The sequence below is a fragment of the Patella vulgata genome, chromosome 6 (genome assembly GCF_932274485.2).
Source record: "Patella vulgata chromosome 6, xgPatVulg1.2, whole genome shotgun sequence".
Taxonomy (NCBI): Eukaryota; Metazoa; Mollusca; class Gastropoda; family Patellidae; genus Patella; species Patella vulgata.
In genome coordinates this window covers 60,102,571-60,118,899 of record NC_065884.2, presented here as the reverse complement: position 1 = coordinate 60,118,899, position 16,329 = coordinate 60,102,571, and the positions used below count along the sequence as shown (strand labels likewise).

Genomic DNA, 16,329 nt, shown 5'->3' with positions numbered 1-16,329 from the left:
AACTTGTGAATATTTTTCATTAGTCTGAAATATTTTATACCATGGGGTTTTGATAACCTTTTCTGTGCATATTGTCTGTTGAGGCCATGGATAACGTCTACAGATGATAACTTGGAAATTATAAGGTGTGGAGTATTTGAATTCTAACATTTTCTGTAATGTTTAGGCCAGTTGGATTTGATAAAATCCATTGAATGGACAAGGATCTAAGTCATACGGACTTTGTAGCCAACTGTACAGTTTATAACGACATATTACTAATTGCGAATTGAAAGTTACTGGTCGCCAGTGAAGTGACGTTCTTAGGGTTAAAGGGTTAAATGGGTGGTCAAATATAAAATATTTTGACAGTTGCAAATGATCTTGTATGGTAGTATGTGCACGTGGGTCTTTAAAGCTTTTCATTAGTTCTTCCCACATTAGTTAAATATTACAAAGCATTTATTTGGTAGTATGTGCACGTAAGTCTTTAAAGCTTTTCATTAGTTCTTCCCACATTAGTTAAATATTACAAAGCATTTATTTATTACTGTGGAATAATTTCCATTATTCGTGGAGTATTCGTTTACTGTTTGTTTGTTTTGTTTGGGGTTTTTTTGGTAAAAGAAAACCCCCATTCATCAATGTGACTAATGTCCATATCGCTTGTAGAACGACCATCATCAGGTTATTGAAGTGCTACACAGTGACTGATTGCTACGAAAACACAGCGGAGTCGCCCGAAACGGTCTGCTTGGATCATATTAATGACCATGCCAAGAAATGATACCAATCTCTACATCGGCACCCACTGGTCACCCAAACTTGACATAATTTTATATACAAGTAGTCATTTTATGCGCTAAATCAGGGATAAATGAATGAAAATCTAATCGGCGTAGACGCGATGGGAATTTTAGATGTCCGGGCACGGCTAATCATTCTAGTGGTCGAAAGTGGTCAATCTTATTCAATGCGGCCGAAATATCCATATTAAAGGGGGAGGGATTGATTGATAACATATTCACCGTTTATGTACTATGTTTAGATCTATACGCAGATTGAAGTTCATACAATACCCTGTTTTGACTTAGATGTTCAAATAATCTTACAACTTTTGTTTCTGGACAAACGTCCTTTATAATATAGCTGTCCAATGTTGGCGTTTGGATCAATGATTTAACAAACGCGTGTTTGAAATGTGACTGAAGAGTACCAGGTATCAAATTACCGGGAATTTTATAAATAGATGCGAGATTTTGTCATAATACTCCCTCCCCCACCCTCCGGGGCGTAGGAGTTAACAGCATATACCCCAACGTTTTTCTTATTCGAAAGAGTGTCCGATATGGTAAAAAGAAAAAACAAGTTAAGTAGGTAAAAACGGAAAAGATATACCATATCTAGAAGCTAGAAAGTTGGTTGAGGCTGCAACCCCAACATTAACAATGTCTTTTGCAAATGCAGCCAAGCCTAAGCCCGCTGCTATTGCCTTTCAAACGCCTGCTGAGACAGAGTCCTCGTTAAACGAAAAATGACAAATTGCTCCTAAACCCGTTATTGTTTCTCTCAGTACTCCGACTAATAATAAGCCTGCGGAGTCTGTGATAGAGGAGATTCTGCCTAACTACAGTCCGCAGTAGTAAGAGTGGCGAAGATCCTGTCCAAACCTTTAACATATTCGGGATACCGGATAAGCTAATGGACTCCAAACAACATTATAGAAGTTCTGTTATACCTCCTTGAAAATGTCTAATTTCAGTATTCGATGGAATTGTCGGTGTCTTAAACCAAATTTAAATCCAAAAATTCAATCCATTAGCTATCTGTTTACAAGGAACGTATTTCAAGAATTCAGATGTGTTATCTCTCAGATTTTGTTGCGCGTGCGCGTTGAATCAGTAGGTCTGTCATTAGGTCAGGTGGCGTGGTTTCCATTCCGCGCTTTTACGTGACAAAAGGTGTAGGGTCGCTTGCAAAACTTCGTGTGTTTTCTCCGTGTCCTCCGGTTTCCCTCCACTTCTAAAGACCCCTACGCGCAAGCGAATATGTGAAATAAAATTGAACTATGTGTTAGTCCCGAAATGGCCTAGTTTGTGTCGAGTGGACTTTAATTGCATTTCTCTCTCTCTTCCTTCAATTCTTAAAGATGTAGCTAAGCGGGCGTTTTCAAAGTCCACGACTGAATCGAAACGTTTCAATAAACCATGGTATAATAGGCCAGGTGGCGTTATTTCCATTTACGTGACAAAAGGTGTAGGATCGTTTGTCCAACCTGTGGGTTTTCTCCGAGTCCTTAGCCCCCCCCCCCCCCCACTTCTAAAGACCCCTACGCGCAAGAGAATAAGTGAAATAAAATTGAACTATGTGTTAGTCCCAAAATGGCCTAGTTTGTGTCGAGTGAACTTTAAACCCTATTTCTATCTCCCTTCCTTCAATTCTTAAACGAAACCTTTCAATAAACCATGGTTAGGGTGGCCCACGCACCTACAGAAATACAGTCCACCGCTGATAGTTCGAGACTACCACTGAAGCGTGCACATTCGCCGTGTCGAGGCCAACTTTCTGACAGTATGATACTATAAATAGCCATGGCACGTGCAATTCTCTACAAATCTATCAACTATTACAGCCGTAAAAAAATTATTGTTGACGATTTTGAATAGCAGTGAAATTAAGCTTCTTGGTTATTACAGCAGATTTAGAAATTACGTTCGTTTCATTTTTTAAATCGCTTTATCATTAACTGTACCCTTAAGAGCGGCATCTTTTGGTTTAGTACAAATAATATCTCAGAAACACTCGGGTTAGACAGGAACATGATACTAGCAGTAGTTTCATTTTACTTTTACAAGCTTCTTAAAACAATTGTTGAGCTAGCTAACGTGCTCATTTCTAAATTCAATTTCTTGTTCTAGCTTTCTGTTATGTTTCGTAAAAAAGTAGTCTTGATTATCCCGACCTGTCAATCAGCCCTAGAATGGTCGATAGACTGGTTAAGCGAGACTAATTTCAAAACAAGGGCACGTAACCTATCTTTTACTCAAAAGTGTCTGGATGTTATGGACGACACATGGAACCAGTTTTCAGTCTATTATTTATAGATGATTAATGGTCATAGCTTATTAAGTACAACATGATCGTTTATTTAGTGACTATAATTGTGTGAAACTGATTTGAGGCTTGGCATATATATAAATATTGTGGCGAAATTGTCGAGATATATGGAGATATTTATTTATGGTGGGTCACCCTACCATGGTATAATAACGATTGCAAATCCGCCCTGAAAAGAGCGTGATCGTATTATAAGACGCCTTGATAATCACCCTTCTATGGAGAATGATGCAGTATACCAAATGGTTAGGGCGATGACCTGTAGAACCACACGCCAAGCAAAGAAGTATTCGTGGCCAGGTTTTGTTTCAGGGATAAATTCACGTACTAATTGCCCTTCGCCTTTCGAAGAAAGCCGGGGGGCTATTTAAATGGGTTCGTCCGTCTGTCTGTCTGTCCGTCACACTTTTTAGGACACAATAACTCTCCTTCAAATTGAGCTAGAATGTTCAAACTTGGTGTAGGTGTTTATTAGTTCAGTGCCTTGATGAGGATTTTCTGCTTAGGGTAAGCAGAGATAAGCAATGTGATTGGTTGATGCTTTGGGACACGATAACTTTCGTTGTAATTAATTGGGAGTTAAGAAACTTGATGTATAGTTTCATTACACCAATACCTTGATTAAGTTCGATAATGAGCATTTTCTGCTAAGACTGTTCACACTTGGCATAAGTGTTTATTAGGTCAATGCCTTTGCGTAATTCGAAGATGGGAATTTTCTGCTTAGAATTAGTAGAGATAAGCAATATGATTAGTTGATGCTTTGAGACACGATAACCTTAGTTCTAATTAAGTGAGAGTGATGACATCAATACCTTGACTAAGTTCGATAATGAGCACTTTCTGTTCAGGGTAAGCAGGGCGATGAGCAATTTGATTGGTCTCGACTTTGGAACACAATAACTCTTCTTCTAATTGAGGTAGAATGTTGAAATTGGTGTAGGCGTTCATTAGGTGAATGCCTTGATCTAGTTTGATAATAATCATTGTCTGCTTACGGTAAGCAGGGATAAGCAACCTGATTGGTTGATGATTTGGGGCACGATAACTTTGGTTATAATTAAGTGAGAGTGATGAAACTCTGAGTACAGATTTATTACTTCATTACCTTGACTAACGCGTGATAAGCAATTTGATTGGTCAAAACTTTCTGCTTAGGCTAAGGAGCGATAAGCAATTTGATTGGTATAAACATTGGAACATAACGACTCCCCTTTTAATTGAGGTAGAATGTTTAAACTTGATGTAGATGTTCATTAGGTGAATGTCTTGACTGAGTACACTGATTAACATTTCAAGCTAAAGCTAAGCAGAGCTAAGCAATTTCATTGGTCGATGCTTTAGGACAAGATAATTTTGATTGTATCTGGTAGAGAGTGTATAGTTGATAATCAGTTTGATTGTTTGATACTTTTGAAAAAATAAATGTGCGATTAATTAATTTGTGTCATCTATTTATTTTGGGATTGCGGCGTGGGACACCGGTATCGCTGGCCTGTTTGTTCTCAATTGTGAGTAGACCAGGTCGTCCCAGAGCAGTTTTGTGTTGCAGGAGGTGGGTTGTTTGGTGATGGGTTTTTGTTCTCAGTTGTGAGTAGACCTGGCCATCACAGGGCGATTTTGTGTTGCAGGAGGAGGGAGTGGTTGGGGTGTCTGATTATATTTTGACCTTTCCGTGTGTTGGTTTAATGGAAATTTCTTCCCTTCATTATCCATAATACATAGTGTTTGGTGTTGGGCCATTTTTTCTACATTTATTCCCCCTTTGCAAAGCAAACAGATTGAAGAAAATTTGGATCAAAAGGCAATCTTTTCCGATAATTCTAACAGTGAACCGTGAAGGTTTTCGATATGTTCAGAGAAAGATTTGATCGACTGTGTTAAGTGGAATATACCCAAAAATACTTTACAAAGGAACTCTTGGAATATAAATGCTTTCTAGTCTTGGAGTGTGTAGAGAAATAATCAAAATGTGGACGAAAAGAAAATTCTGACAGGAATCTTAGACATGGATATTAACAGATCTAAATATGCCGATAAGTACGCCGTCTATTTCGGTGCTGAATGCTACAAACTGTACCATAAAATGTTTTAATTGTCAAAAGAATAAAAATAAAAAATTATTTCTGTGTTCTTTGTATTATTTCGATCAACAACGTCATCAGCGGTTGATATGAACCGAATATATCAACCTGGGATCAACATGAAATGAAGTAAAATATGGTTTAACGTCCTACTTTTCTACACCGACTGGGTTAAAGAAGATGGACAAACGTCCTACATTATGCTATACACAACTGTCGAGGACTGGCTGAAACGTCCTAAGCCTGAAAAGGATAGATCAATTAGGTTTAAACAAACTTTTGCAACCAACAGTATTGTCTTCCTACCAGACCATATTATGAACATACCCAGAAAAGGACAAAACTGGCCATAAGGCAATCATCAATATGACGTAAAAAAAAAGTTATGCCCATTTACATTGCTGCAAAAGAGACGTAGTTTACAATGAATGATTTGGTTGTAAACGAAACGAAAACGTTTTATTAAATAAAAGCAAAATATATACTTCTCAAAATTCTGGAAGTTATACTTAGTGTGTTCAAGTAATATTGTCGATTTAGGACTTATATTGTCGGTCAGCTAGCTTTGCATCTCTTCTCAAGCGACTATATATATTTCGAGTGAACCTGAAAATTGTCTACAAGGTTTTTATGTGATTGATTTTAGTAGCCTAGGGTGTCCTCGTTAAGAATCTGCCGGGTGAACCTCGGTCACCCTTGGCGTTTTGATAAATTCTAGATGGCGCCCAAGACGGCCACCATTTCAAATTTTGTATACCGGACATCCGGCTAACTATTCTAATGATAGACGACTAAGCGCACAATGTGACAGGTTTTCTTACAATTTTATATTGTGGTATGTTCGCCGTGATTTGATTTACTGAAAGGTAAGAAATTGGTCTAAAATCGTACTTACTGGTAATTAAAGTTAAGTTTACTTTGCAAGAGTTATTTCCTTGGACTGGATCTGTTATAGTACGTGAATGAGAGGGAGAAACCATGTCTTTCTTGGACTAACACATGGTTCCATAAAACTCACGAGGTTGGACAGGCGATGCAGCTCCTTGTTGATCCCCAAATCCCCAATGAGAATAATTATGTGTTACACACTTAGTTATATTAAATCCATATTGCGTTATTCATGAAAAGTTGTCATGACTAATATAATAGCTTGGCTAAATGTCTCTTATCGCGTTAACTTCTTCTAAATGTCACTCAAACAAGGCTAATATAATTAGAAGGCAATTAGGGAATGATTATAGCCAGAACGACTTCCCTTATCGTGCTCTAGGTTGTTGTTTGGAAGGCGGATAGAGTACATTTTCTATATTCTTTGATTCAAACATTAGTTTGCCTCTTAGAGAAATGAATGCCTTCAGGTGTTTAGAAAATGCCTAACACGTGTTTTTCATAGGTGCAGCCATTATTTCATATTTGTTGTATACAAATATTGAATTGGTACTAGTTTATGAATTACTACATGAATATATTATTGATTCTGAATACCATAGGCCTATATTTTGCATTAGCTTATTAGAACATATACCCTGTTGTCATTAAAATCGGTATAAAATCTATCATTGCTGTCGGCTACATCACACGCATGGTGGGGTGGGGGTAAGGCGGTTTAGAATAAAAAGCCTCGAACAGTCTAGATTCACCCGCTTGTACGTGAAAAGGAGATAGTCCCGAAACGACCTAGTGGACATTCAACCCGGACTGAACAGTTTTAGAACATAAAAATTTGAATTGCCCAAGAACGATAAATCACAAGGGTGTATGGTGACAGGTAGGACTTTGGGAAGCCTATGAAAAGACACGCACAAAAACACCAGAGCTATTGCAACCAATCGACTTGTCTCACTGTGGCGTTAATCACCCAAAATTGACAGTAAAGAATACGTCTGAGATTTTAAGTTCAAGAATCCCAATGGGGTCGGTTTTTTACCAGAACATCTCTCAACAGTTCAAAGGACACGGCGGCACACACACCCATCGAAAGTAAAATTTACAGCATCTCGATGTAAAACATAGATTTGTGAAAATCAAAGGAACTGATTTTTGAAATTTCTAAACGAAAAAAACTAAATTGATTTATAGGTTACTTTATTGAATACAATATATAGGATTAGGGTGTATAGTTTTATAGTGTATGGATAGTAAAATATATAGTTATGAAAGATTGAATAAAAAAAAAGATAGGTTTTTTTTTCTGAGATAACATGGTAGTAAAATTGATTCTCAAAATTGATTCGTGTGTTGATTCTAAAATGATATAAAAAAATCACCATTATATTTCGATTGAAATATGGGCGTATTATTTTGTCGGTTAAAATGTGGATCTATAAGTACACACGAGGGCGTATTCATATACAGATTTAAAATGTTGGCGTATTATTGATTTTATTGTGGGCTTATTAATATAAAGTTCAAATTTGGAAGTATTAAAAAGCCGATTTAAATGAAGGCGTATCATTATACAGATCTAAATATGGGCGTATTATTATGTAAATTAAAATGTGGGCTTGTCATAATAGAGATTAAAATGTGAGCGTATTGTTATACAGATTAAAATGTATTATTATACAGCTCTAAAAGTGGGCGTAACGGATTCAGATATGGGCGTATAATTATGCAGGTTTAAATATGCGTATTGTTGCGGCTACCCCATTTCCTGGGGGTGTAGCGGGGGGGCCACAACTGGGTTATATAGGAAGAACAAAATACCATCAATCTTTAAGACGCCATCTTTAATCTCGATCTCCTAGTGCCTAATTATCAAGCAACACAAATCATAGATACAAAGTGTCTGGTTAATCGAATATAAACATGCATCATCGACATGACCTTGGCATTGAATAAGTAAAGAGGTTCTAAAGGATCCGAATTAGTAATATATAAGTAAATTATAACAATGCGTAAAACAGTGGAATAACATAAGATATTGGCGTAAAGAGGGGAAAATGGAATATGCAAATATTCCTACTCGACAGTATTAATATACAAATCTGAATCTAGGTGTATTATTATACAGTTCTAAATGTGGTACATATTTCAATGTTGACATACCATTAAAACGAGTCGAAGCGACATGTAAATCTTAATCAGAATACGCATATAAGATTTTTTTTTTGGCCTTATTTACAAAATACCAACAGTTCGAGAATTTCGTTAATTAAATTACTTCAATTCCACTTCCTCAGTGCTGGGTTGTTTTTTATCTTGTTTTGAATCGCTGCTTGCCTTCGGTGATTCAGGACTACTAAAGGGGAGTTGTTTACCACACAGACCAAGCCACATGTTAGCAACTCGTCGATTTACCATATAAGACAGGAAGATAAAAATACCTTGACCATAGTTTAAAATTGTGGATAAGACGCTCAAGATATCATGTAAGAAAACCTTTGATAAAATATCGACCGTCCAGAAGATGCCGGTTAGTGTCGATAGTTTTAGGTATACCATGATATGCTGTCGATCGTTACCAACAAGTCTGGCATTATTAGAGGTCTTATTTATCGATATTATTGTCAGTGATAGGAAAATAAAGTTACAAATAATTACTAAAAAAAGTGGCAAATAAAAACCAATCCCCACTGCAAAGGGCGTTTCTAAGTAACATAGCCGCCCATCATAATCAAGAAAACCATTACTCGCCAAAGCCCACCCAAACACCAAAACAACCATAATAATCAAGGGTAGGCCATTAGCATATAATGTATATTTGATGAATCGTTTGGCGGAACTTGGTATTCTCGACACAGTTGATAATCGGAAAACAGAAAACATGTGATACGAACAAACATTCATCCAAAAGACAACGGACAACCATGAATAAAGAATTAGCATACCCAATATTTTACAAATAATATCATTGGTCGCCTGAAAGCTTCCGATCAGCAAAAACAGTTGCGCCAGAAATAGACATACAACGAGCGCCATATTGTTTTTTGAGGCCGATGTCCTCAGAATCGGGAACGTGCAGTATGTCAGAAACGTTAGAAATAGAGAAAGTAATGACAGGACCAAAAAGCCTATTCGTAACCTGAAGAATATGCCATTTTCCTGTTCCAAACTAGATTTCCATTTATCATTGATTGTCTGTATACAGATCGTTACGCTGTTTTGCTGATCCATGTAATAGTCCCCTTTATTTAATCTTAAACTCGTGTTGTATAATGTTAAACTGCCATTCAGTCCGACTTTAAATTCTAAATAGTCTTGTACAATGTGCGGACAGAGGTATTGCTCATTGAGCTCAACAATATGTGTCCTTGAGCGATTAAAATAGGCAATCTTGTCTTTTTTACAGCAGGTTAATAACACATCATCAGAAACGATTTCATGTGATATGTTCCGACTGTGTGATACTGTCGAATCATGTGTCACTTGTTCGCCAAATTTCCAATTATCTTTAATGAAAGATAAAATTTTTGTTAGGTTTCTGAATCGCGATTTTTCTAAGAAAAAGTATACATGGATAAATGCGTTATTTGAATAATCTAGAATTCCAACATATGTTGCATACGTGGTAATTCTTAATGTCTGCAAATCCTCTTGTATTTTATTTGCTAGAAGATCCATTTGTGCCATGTAGAAGACGTCGTCTATTGTAAACAGGATATGGTACACCGTCCTAAAATCGTCTTGTCTGGGAAGACATTCGCCATTTTGTAATTGGAGCTGTGGTGCACAATCAATTTTATAGCACCTTCTCTGAAAGTTTAACAAGACAAATGATCAGAACTTTCGCCTGTTATAGTTCATGCACTAGTACACTTAAAGCTGAACTCCGATTACAAAACTACAGAAATAATACATAAAATTATAGTAATTGTGTAGCAATAATATTTTCCGTAAGCTGATAGTGAAAAACGTCAATCAGTCAGGAGGTAATTGGTAGTTGACTAGCTAACCGGATGTGGACACTTTGCTTGAGACTGCATATACTGGATGTGGGCGGAGCCTGCCTGTGTATTTGTTACCCCTAAGCGATCGTCATGTTTGTTCTACACATTGAAAACAAGTATGGCGGTTGTTTAGGGCGTTAACTTTTTTTATTTAATTATTACTGAGTTCAGCTTTAAGGGTGGTTTTCTGGGAGCCACGGCCCTGTCTCCCTTAGAAGGAGGCCCAGGGTTCGATCCCTTGACATGCACGTAAAATAACCCATTTCAATTGAAATTCAATGAAAAGGATGTGGAAACGCCCCTGCCCAGGCACAAGTTCCCCCATATCTGTCCTAAGCCATGATTTTTTTCATTAGTCCGGGTGGTGGAGAAAGACAGAATATTAACTCCCATGTCCCTTCATTTCAACTACCCCTCTTTTGCGACAGGTGTTTATAAAACTAAACGAAATATTTAGTCTGTCACAAAAATGTGGCCGAGCGAAACAAAGGACTATAGATCACCTCAGCACAAAAATCGTAGAGCCGCGCTTAACATCAACTATAGTTAAAGATGCATTATGCAAGAGCTAAATCTGCCTATTACAGGTCTTTCTTTAGGCCTTAGTTATAGGTTACATAAATTATTAATTAGACATTTATTAAGATACATTATGCCTAATGCAGAACTTTCTTTAGCCCTTAACGGTTATATAAGACATTTATTAACTTGTCAAGACCATAATCAGCTCTCGATGCCATCGAATTCTCTAGCTTTTCAACGAATATAAGCAGGATTGGCGATTATGCAAGAGCTAAATTGCCTATTGCAAAATTTTTTTGGGCCTTAACTGTTATATAAATCATTGATTAGACATTTATTAACTTGCCAAAACCATAATCAACTCTCGATGCCACCGAATGCTCCAGCTTTTCAACGGATTTAAGCAGGATTGGCGATTAATGACACATTAACGAAGGCTAGTTTCCGCAAGTGCGCAGTCTTTTCGTGACATCTCGTGTCAATCTGTTGGGGTTATTTTCAATTCAATGCAAAATACCAAATGCCCCCACCTCCCAACAAAATAAGATGTGCCCCGAGATCATCCTCGTCGCCCCTACGATACGCTTTACTCTTGTTTCATACCTGATATGGATGAAACCAGCCCACAGAAGAAGAATTACACATTCCAGCCACACTTGAAGTATAAACACGATGAAATAAATCTGGTAAATTAGGGTATGACACTGTGTATACTGTAAATATGACGCCACTAAATTCAGTGTTCGCCACCCGTCCATATTCTCCTCTATTACACATATAACAGAAAACATTTTTAAACGCCCCAACATCTGGACGATAAATTGGACCATAGTGTCGTTGACAGTTTGTTTCTAGTATTTTGGGGGAATTTATTTTGCATGTTCGAATCATATTTCGATCACATTCTCTTATAGTTTCCATCTGTTGATCAAATGAAGACTGCTTTATGTATATGTCATTTTCACATGAAAACAATTCTAGTACACGGCTACTCAATTGCATGTTTTCTCCTCTCATATCCAATTCCCATTTCTTATATTTATTCTCATAGTTACAAATTGCACAATATTTATTCAAATACGTTATTCCACTTTGTGATGTCACGGGCAACATACCACAACCACTAGGTGGCATTTCGCATAATTCTCGCACTCCCATATCAGAATAATTATCCGCACAAGACATCTTTGTGAAAACGACCCTTTCCATTTTTGTCTGATTAATTCTATCTATGCACTGAAATTTGTCTTGTACAGGTCGGGTATGTGCCACAAGAGTGCAACAATCACCGCTCACATGACATGAATCATCACAATAACAAGGCTGACACTCAAAACCGTTGCGACGCATCAGACCCATTTCTAGCTTTTCTAGAGGAATATTGGTTTCTTCAATACATTGGCTATTACATTCTATAAGTTGTACCACTGGAAAGTATTGGATAATCTCATCAAGCGTCCAATAAAAAAGGGTCTTTTGCGTTAGTGGCACAATATCGGTCTTTATTTTTATCTCTTCTATTCCTTTTGGTCTTTTGATCCGTAATACGTAGTCAAACGTATTATCAACGGCTGTATTGAGGCTGTTTGTATCGTTTGTGGTAACTGAATAACTGTTATCAGGTTCTGCTCCAGGTGTGGTAGGCTGTAAATTATCTACCGTTGAAGGGTCGGGTGCTAATGCTGGTAATACAAGGCACCACAGAATAATTGTTTGCATGTCTGAACGTCTCATTACGAACGGTCTTCAGATTCTATGTTCACCTAAAATAGGGAAGTATATTATCATCAAATAGCTGTTTACAAATCCTATTGCTGAAACCGGGAGTCAACCGGGAGACTTAGGCTCGCTAACCAGAAGGTCCCGTGGTTTCTCCTTGGTTCAGGACAGAGGGCCTGGTAAAGGATAGTCGTACGGTCGAGACGAAAGACCGAGGTCCCGTGTACATATTGACGTGCACGTAAAAGACCCCGACAGTTGAAATTCAATAAATAGTTAGGCCGTAGTGCCAATGTCCGGGCGAAATTCCCCTCTCGGAGCACTGTATGACATATGCCCGTCTTCATTGGTGCATTGACGTGCACGTAAAAGACCCCTTGACAGTTGGCATTCAATAACCACTATTGCCAATGCCCTGGCAAAATTCCTCTCTTAGAGCACTGTATGACATACGCCCGTCTTAACTGGTCCAATCGGAGCAGAACAGTAGGACGTGAAGCCCCACTTCATTTTAAACCAATGCTCCAATTAGCTATTTGTAGTGACGGTGTCGTGTACGGGATAAGTACGTTTACTTTTTCTGTAAGACCTGATACCATTTCCCATTTGTGGAGTTCACACAGCCAACACCCACATGTACGACGTTTCATTGTGTTCTCAATTGTAAGTAGACCCGGTCGTCACGGTGCGATTTTTATCTTTCCATGTGTTAGTTTAGTGCAAAATGTCTTCCCTTTATTATTTATAAAACATACTGTTTGGTGATTGGTCATTATTTCCCGTGTACACATTGGCGTGCACGTAAAAGATCCCTTGACAGTTGGACTTCGATATAAGAGTAGGCCGTAGTGCCGCTGTCCGGGCAAAATTTCCCTCATAGCACACTGTATGGCGTATGCCCGTCTTCATTAGCCCAGTTCGGAGCAAAACAGTAGGACGTTAAACCCCATTTAATTTCTAGAATTATTCCCCCTTTTGCAGGTCGGACAGCACGAGGAGCCTAAGATGTAAAATCGTCTAGTCTTTCAGATGGAACGTAGAAACGAAATACAATTGGCAAAACAACCTTACATCCTAGCACACAATTCATTGTTGCAGAAAAGTAGGACGTTAAACCCAATTGCATATCATTTATTATTTCCTTAAAAGCATTACATATCAATTTTTATTTGATAAGAAGCATTTATTACCTGCGAACAGTTATTGCGTCTGGCTAGATCATCTATTAGAACATCCCGGCATGTGTTTGCCGTAGATAACGAATGTTATTAATAGATAAACTGGTTTTTTTTGTTAAGATATTTGAACACAACGCCTGTACATGTGTATTACGTTTTTAGTACACCACGGGTATGATAGATGGCAAAGACCCAGAAACTGAAATGAAATGAAATGAAATGAAATAGGGTTTAACGTCCTACTGTTCTGCTCCGAACTGGGCTAATATTGACAGGCATACTTAATACATTGTGCTGTGAGGAAAATTTTGCCCGGACAGCGGTACTACGGCCTACTCTTATATCGAATTCCAACTGTCAAGGAATCTTTTACGTGCACGCCAATGTGTACACGAGACCTCGGTTTTTCGTCCCATCCGAACTACTAGACAGCTGTCCCTGTCAGACCCTCTGTCCTGCATCCAGAAACTAAGCAGGAAGCCACGTCTATAAGTTTGATTTGTGATCACCTCTTTTCAAGAGCATTATGCCAAACCATAATTCAGCTTGCCTTTTGGTATCCAATACAAACATTAGCAAAATAAACAAATCTTCATTGCAATATATATTCAATCTGGACAGTGTATTATTGTACATATATCTATTGCCGATTCATTCCTAAGAAATATATCATGTCTGTTAAGTTAATCCATATACTCTTCAGATCATCATGTGTGTCAAGGGAGTGACATGGTTCGATTCTCAGCCGGTACGTGCCAAGGAGTAGGGAGGGACGCATGTCCAAAGTTGTGGTTTTTATGAGCCATTTTAGATTAGTCCAGAAATGACCTAGTCTGTGACAGCTGAACATAAAAGCCTCCCCCCTCCCCTCCCCCGATCCTCCACCAAATCCCTCTCTTTCTTTCTCTCTCTCTCTCTCTCTCAAATAAATCTGGTTGGAAATCCGTCCACGCACTATAACCGATCCAGTTCAAGGAAATACATCATATTTATCATATAGATACTGTCAGAAATCCGACCACACACGGTGGTTTTGAGAATGCAAAGTAAACTTAGCTTTAATTACAATTGAGTATAATTTAAGACTAACTTCTTACCTTTTAGTAAATCAAATCACAGCGAACAAATCATCATATACAAAGTTTTAAAAGCTCTTATATTGTAGTATTAGTCGTCTATTTTTAGAATAGTTAGTCGAGAGTCGAGTCGGTATACAAAACGCCATGGTTAATATCCCACGTTTAGTCCAGATGCAAATCTTATTTAAAGAGGCAGTATCACTGTCATCGATGACGTATGCGGGATTTCTAAATGAATACGCGCGTATGGAGAAGCCGGCATGGGCGTTAACAAACTGATTTGGTGTAATTTGATATCAGATTTTGCAACAATCAAATGTAACGGCAGGACAATTTATCCAATACTACTCAGTACTAATTAAATACCACCACAGGGGTTGAATAATGCAAACAAAATTGACCTACTTTATGGAATTAGCAAAATATTACGATAAACTAGACAAGTCTATTTATAGTATTAGTACCCGGTAGCCCAAGCGTCTAAAAGACTTGCCAAATATTACCAAATATCTCCCAATTCTAACCCAGTTCTACAATAACACCTTATTATTATACAAAATTGACAGAATTCTGCAATTATATCAATATCAATGAGTAAACTTGTATAATAATTCAAACATTTGAATAAATATTTATTGTCCACAAACAACTATATTGTTATCCAAATAATTGTACTTTTATATCATTATTTTGTTATATTGGTCTAGTATTTTATAGACATATATTGATTTTAATAGCATGGTATAAGGGAGATAATTAGAATAGCGAGAGATTTAACAATCACAATTTCCGTACATTTTTTTTTTGCATGGTTTCAACGATTTAGATTGAATTTCATAGGTTTACAGTGGCAACAAGCCAAAATGTAACGTTAACCAGCGGTTGCCATGCAAGATACGCCCACATTTTGCAATGGATAGAGAACAAGCTAAAAAAAAAACAACACGCGATTTTTCGTACAATCAGGGGCCATAATCCGGTAAGTTATGGTCTGAAAGCGCGAACACAGAAAGGAACTGCGATATTTGGGATATAAACATATATTTTACGTTTCATCAAAATCGGACAACAATTGTGACCTGTAGAGGGTCCACAATCTTCTTATTAATACTTATACACATTTTGCGTACAAGGAGCGGCCATTTTATCTGGCAGTTTTGTATCGGTTTTCCCGAAATTCGAACTCAATCTTCATTATGGTGTTACGGCGATATCTTTAAACATCACTGACAAGGGGGAACCAAGCCGGAAAATCTGGATGAACTTTCTCGGCCAATGCAGGGATCGAACACCCGACCTCCAGGCTAGCGAGCCAGCGTTTTTACCCACTTGGCCACCGTGGCCCCCTCCACCCACAATATCCGTGGACATGAAAATGTGGACGCATAACAACAGTGCATAGAAACAGTTTTCTGAACACCTGATTTTAAATAATAATGCATTAGACCATGAATGTTATATAAATTATTGGGGGGGGGGGGCGGATAGTTAGCGCGTGCTCATTGTATCATAAGGTCTGTTATTGGGTCAACTGGCGTGGTTTCGATTCAACAGTTGTACGTCGCAAGGAGTAGGGTCGCCTGTCCAGCTTCGTGTGTTTTCTCTGGGTCCTCCGGTTTCGTCCCACTGCTAAAAAAACCTACCGGCAAGCGAAATATTTAAATAAAATGGAACATATGTTAGTCCCGAAATGACCTAGTTTGTGTCGAGTTGACGTTAAACCCATCTCTCTTTCTCTCTCCATCTCTCTCTATCTCTCTCT

General features: G+C 37.9%; 1 protein-coding gene across 1 annotated transcript; it reads right to left on the bottom strand.

Moving 5' to 3' along the window:
* Positions 1–7,676: 7,676 nt before the first annotated feature.
* On the bottom strand, positions 7,677–14,697 carry LOC126824507 (uncharacterized). The gene is made up of 3 exons (XM_050553741.1): positions 14,586–14,697; positions 11,195–12,354; positions 7,677–9,875 (listed from the first exon to the last, which is right to left on the bottom strand). The coding sequence occupies exons 2-3, from the start codon at positions 12,323–12,325 to the stop codon at positions 8,340–8,342; spliced, it is 2,667 nt and encodes an 888-aa protein (XP_050409698.1). The 5' UTR covers positions 12,326–12,354; positions 14,586–14,697; the 3' UTR covers positions 7,677–8,339.
* Between the last annotated feature and the right edge of the window lie 1,632 nt (positions 14,698–16,329).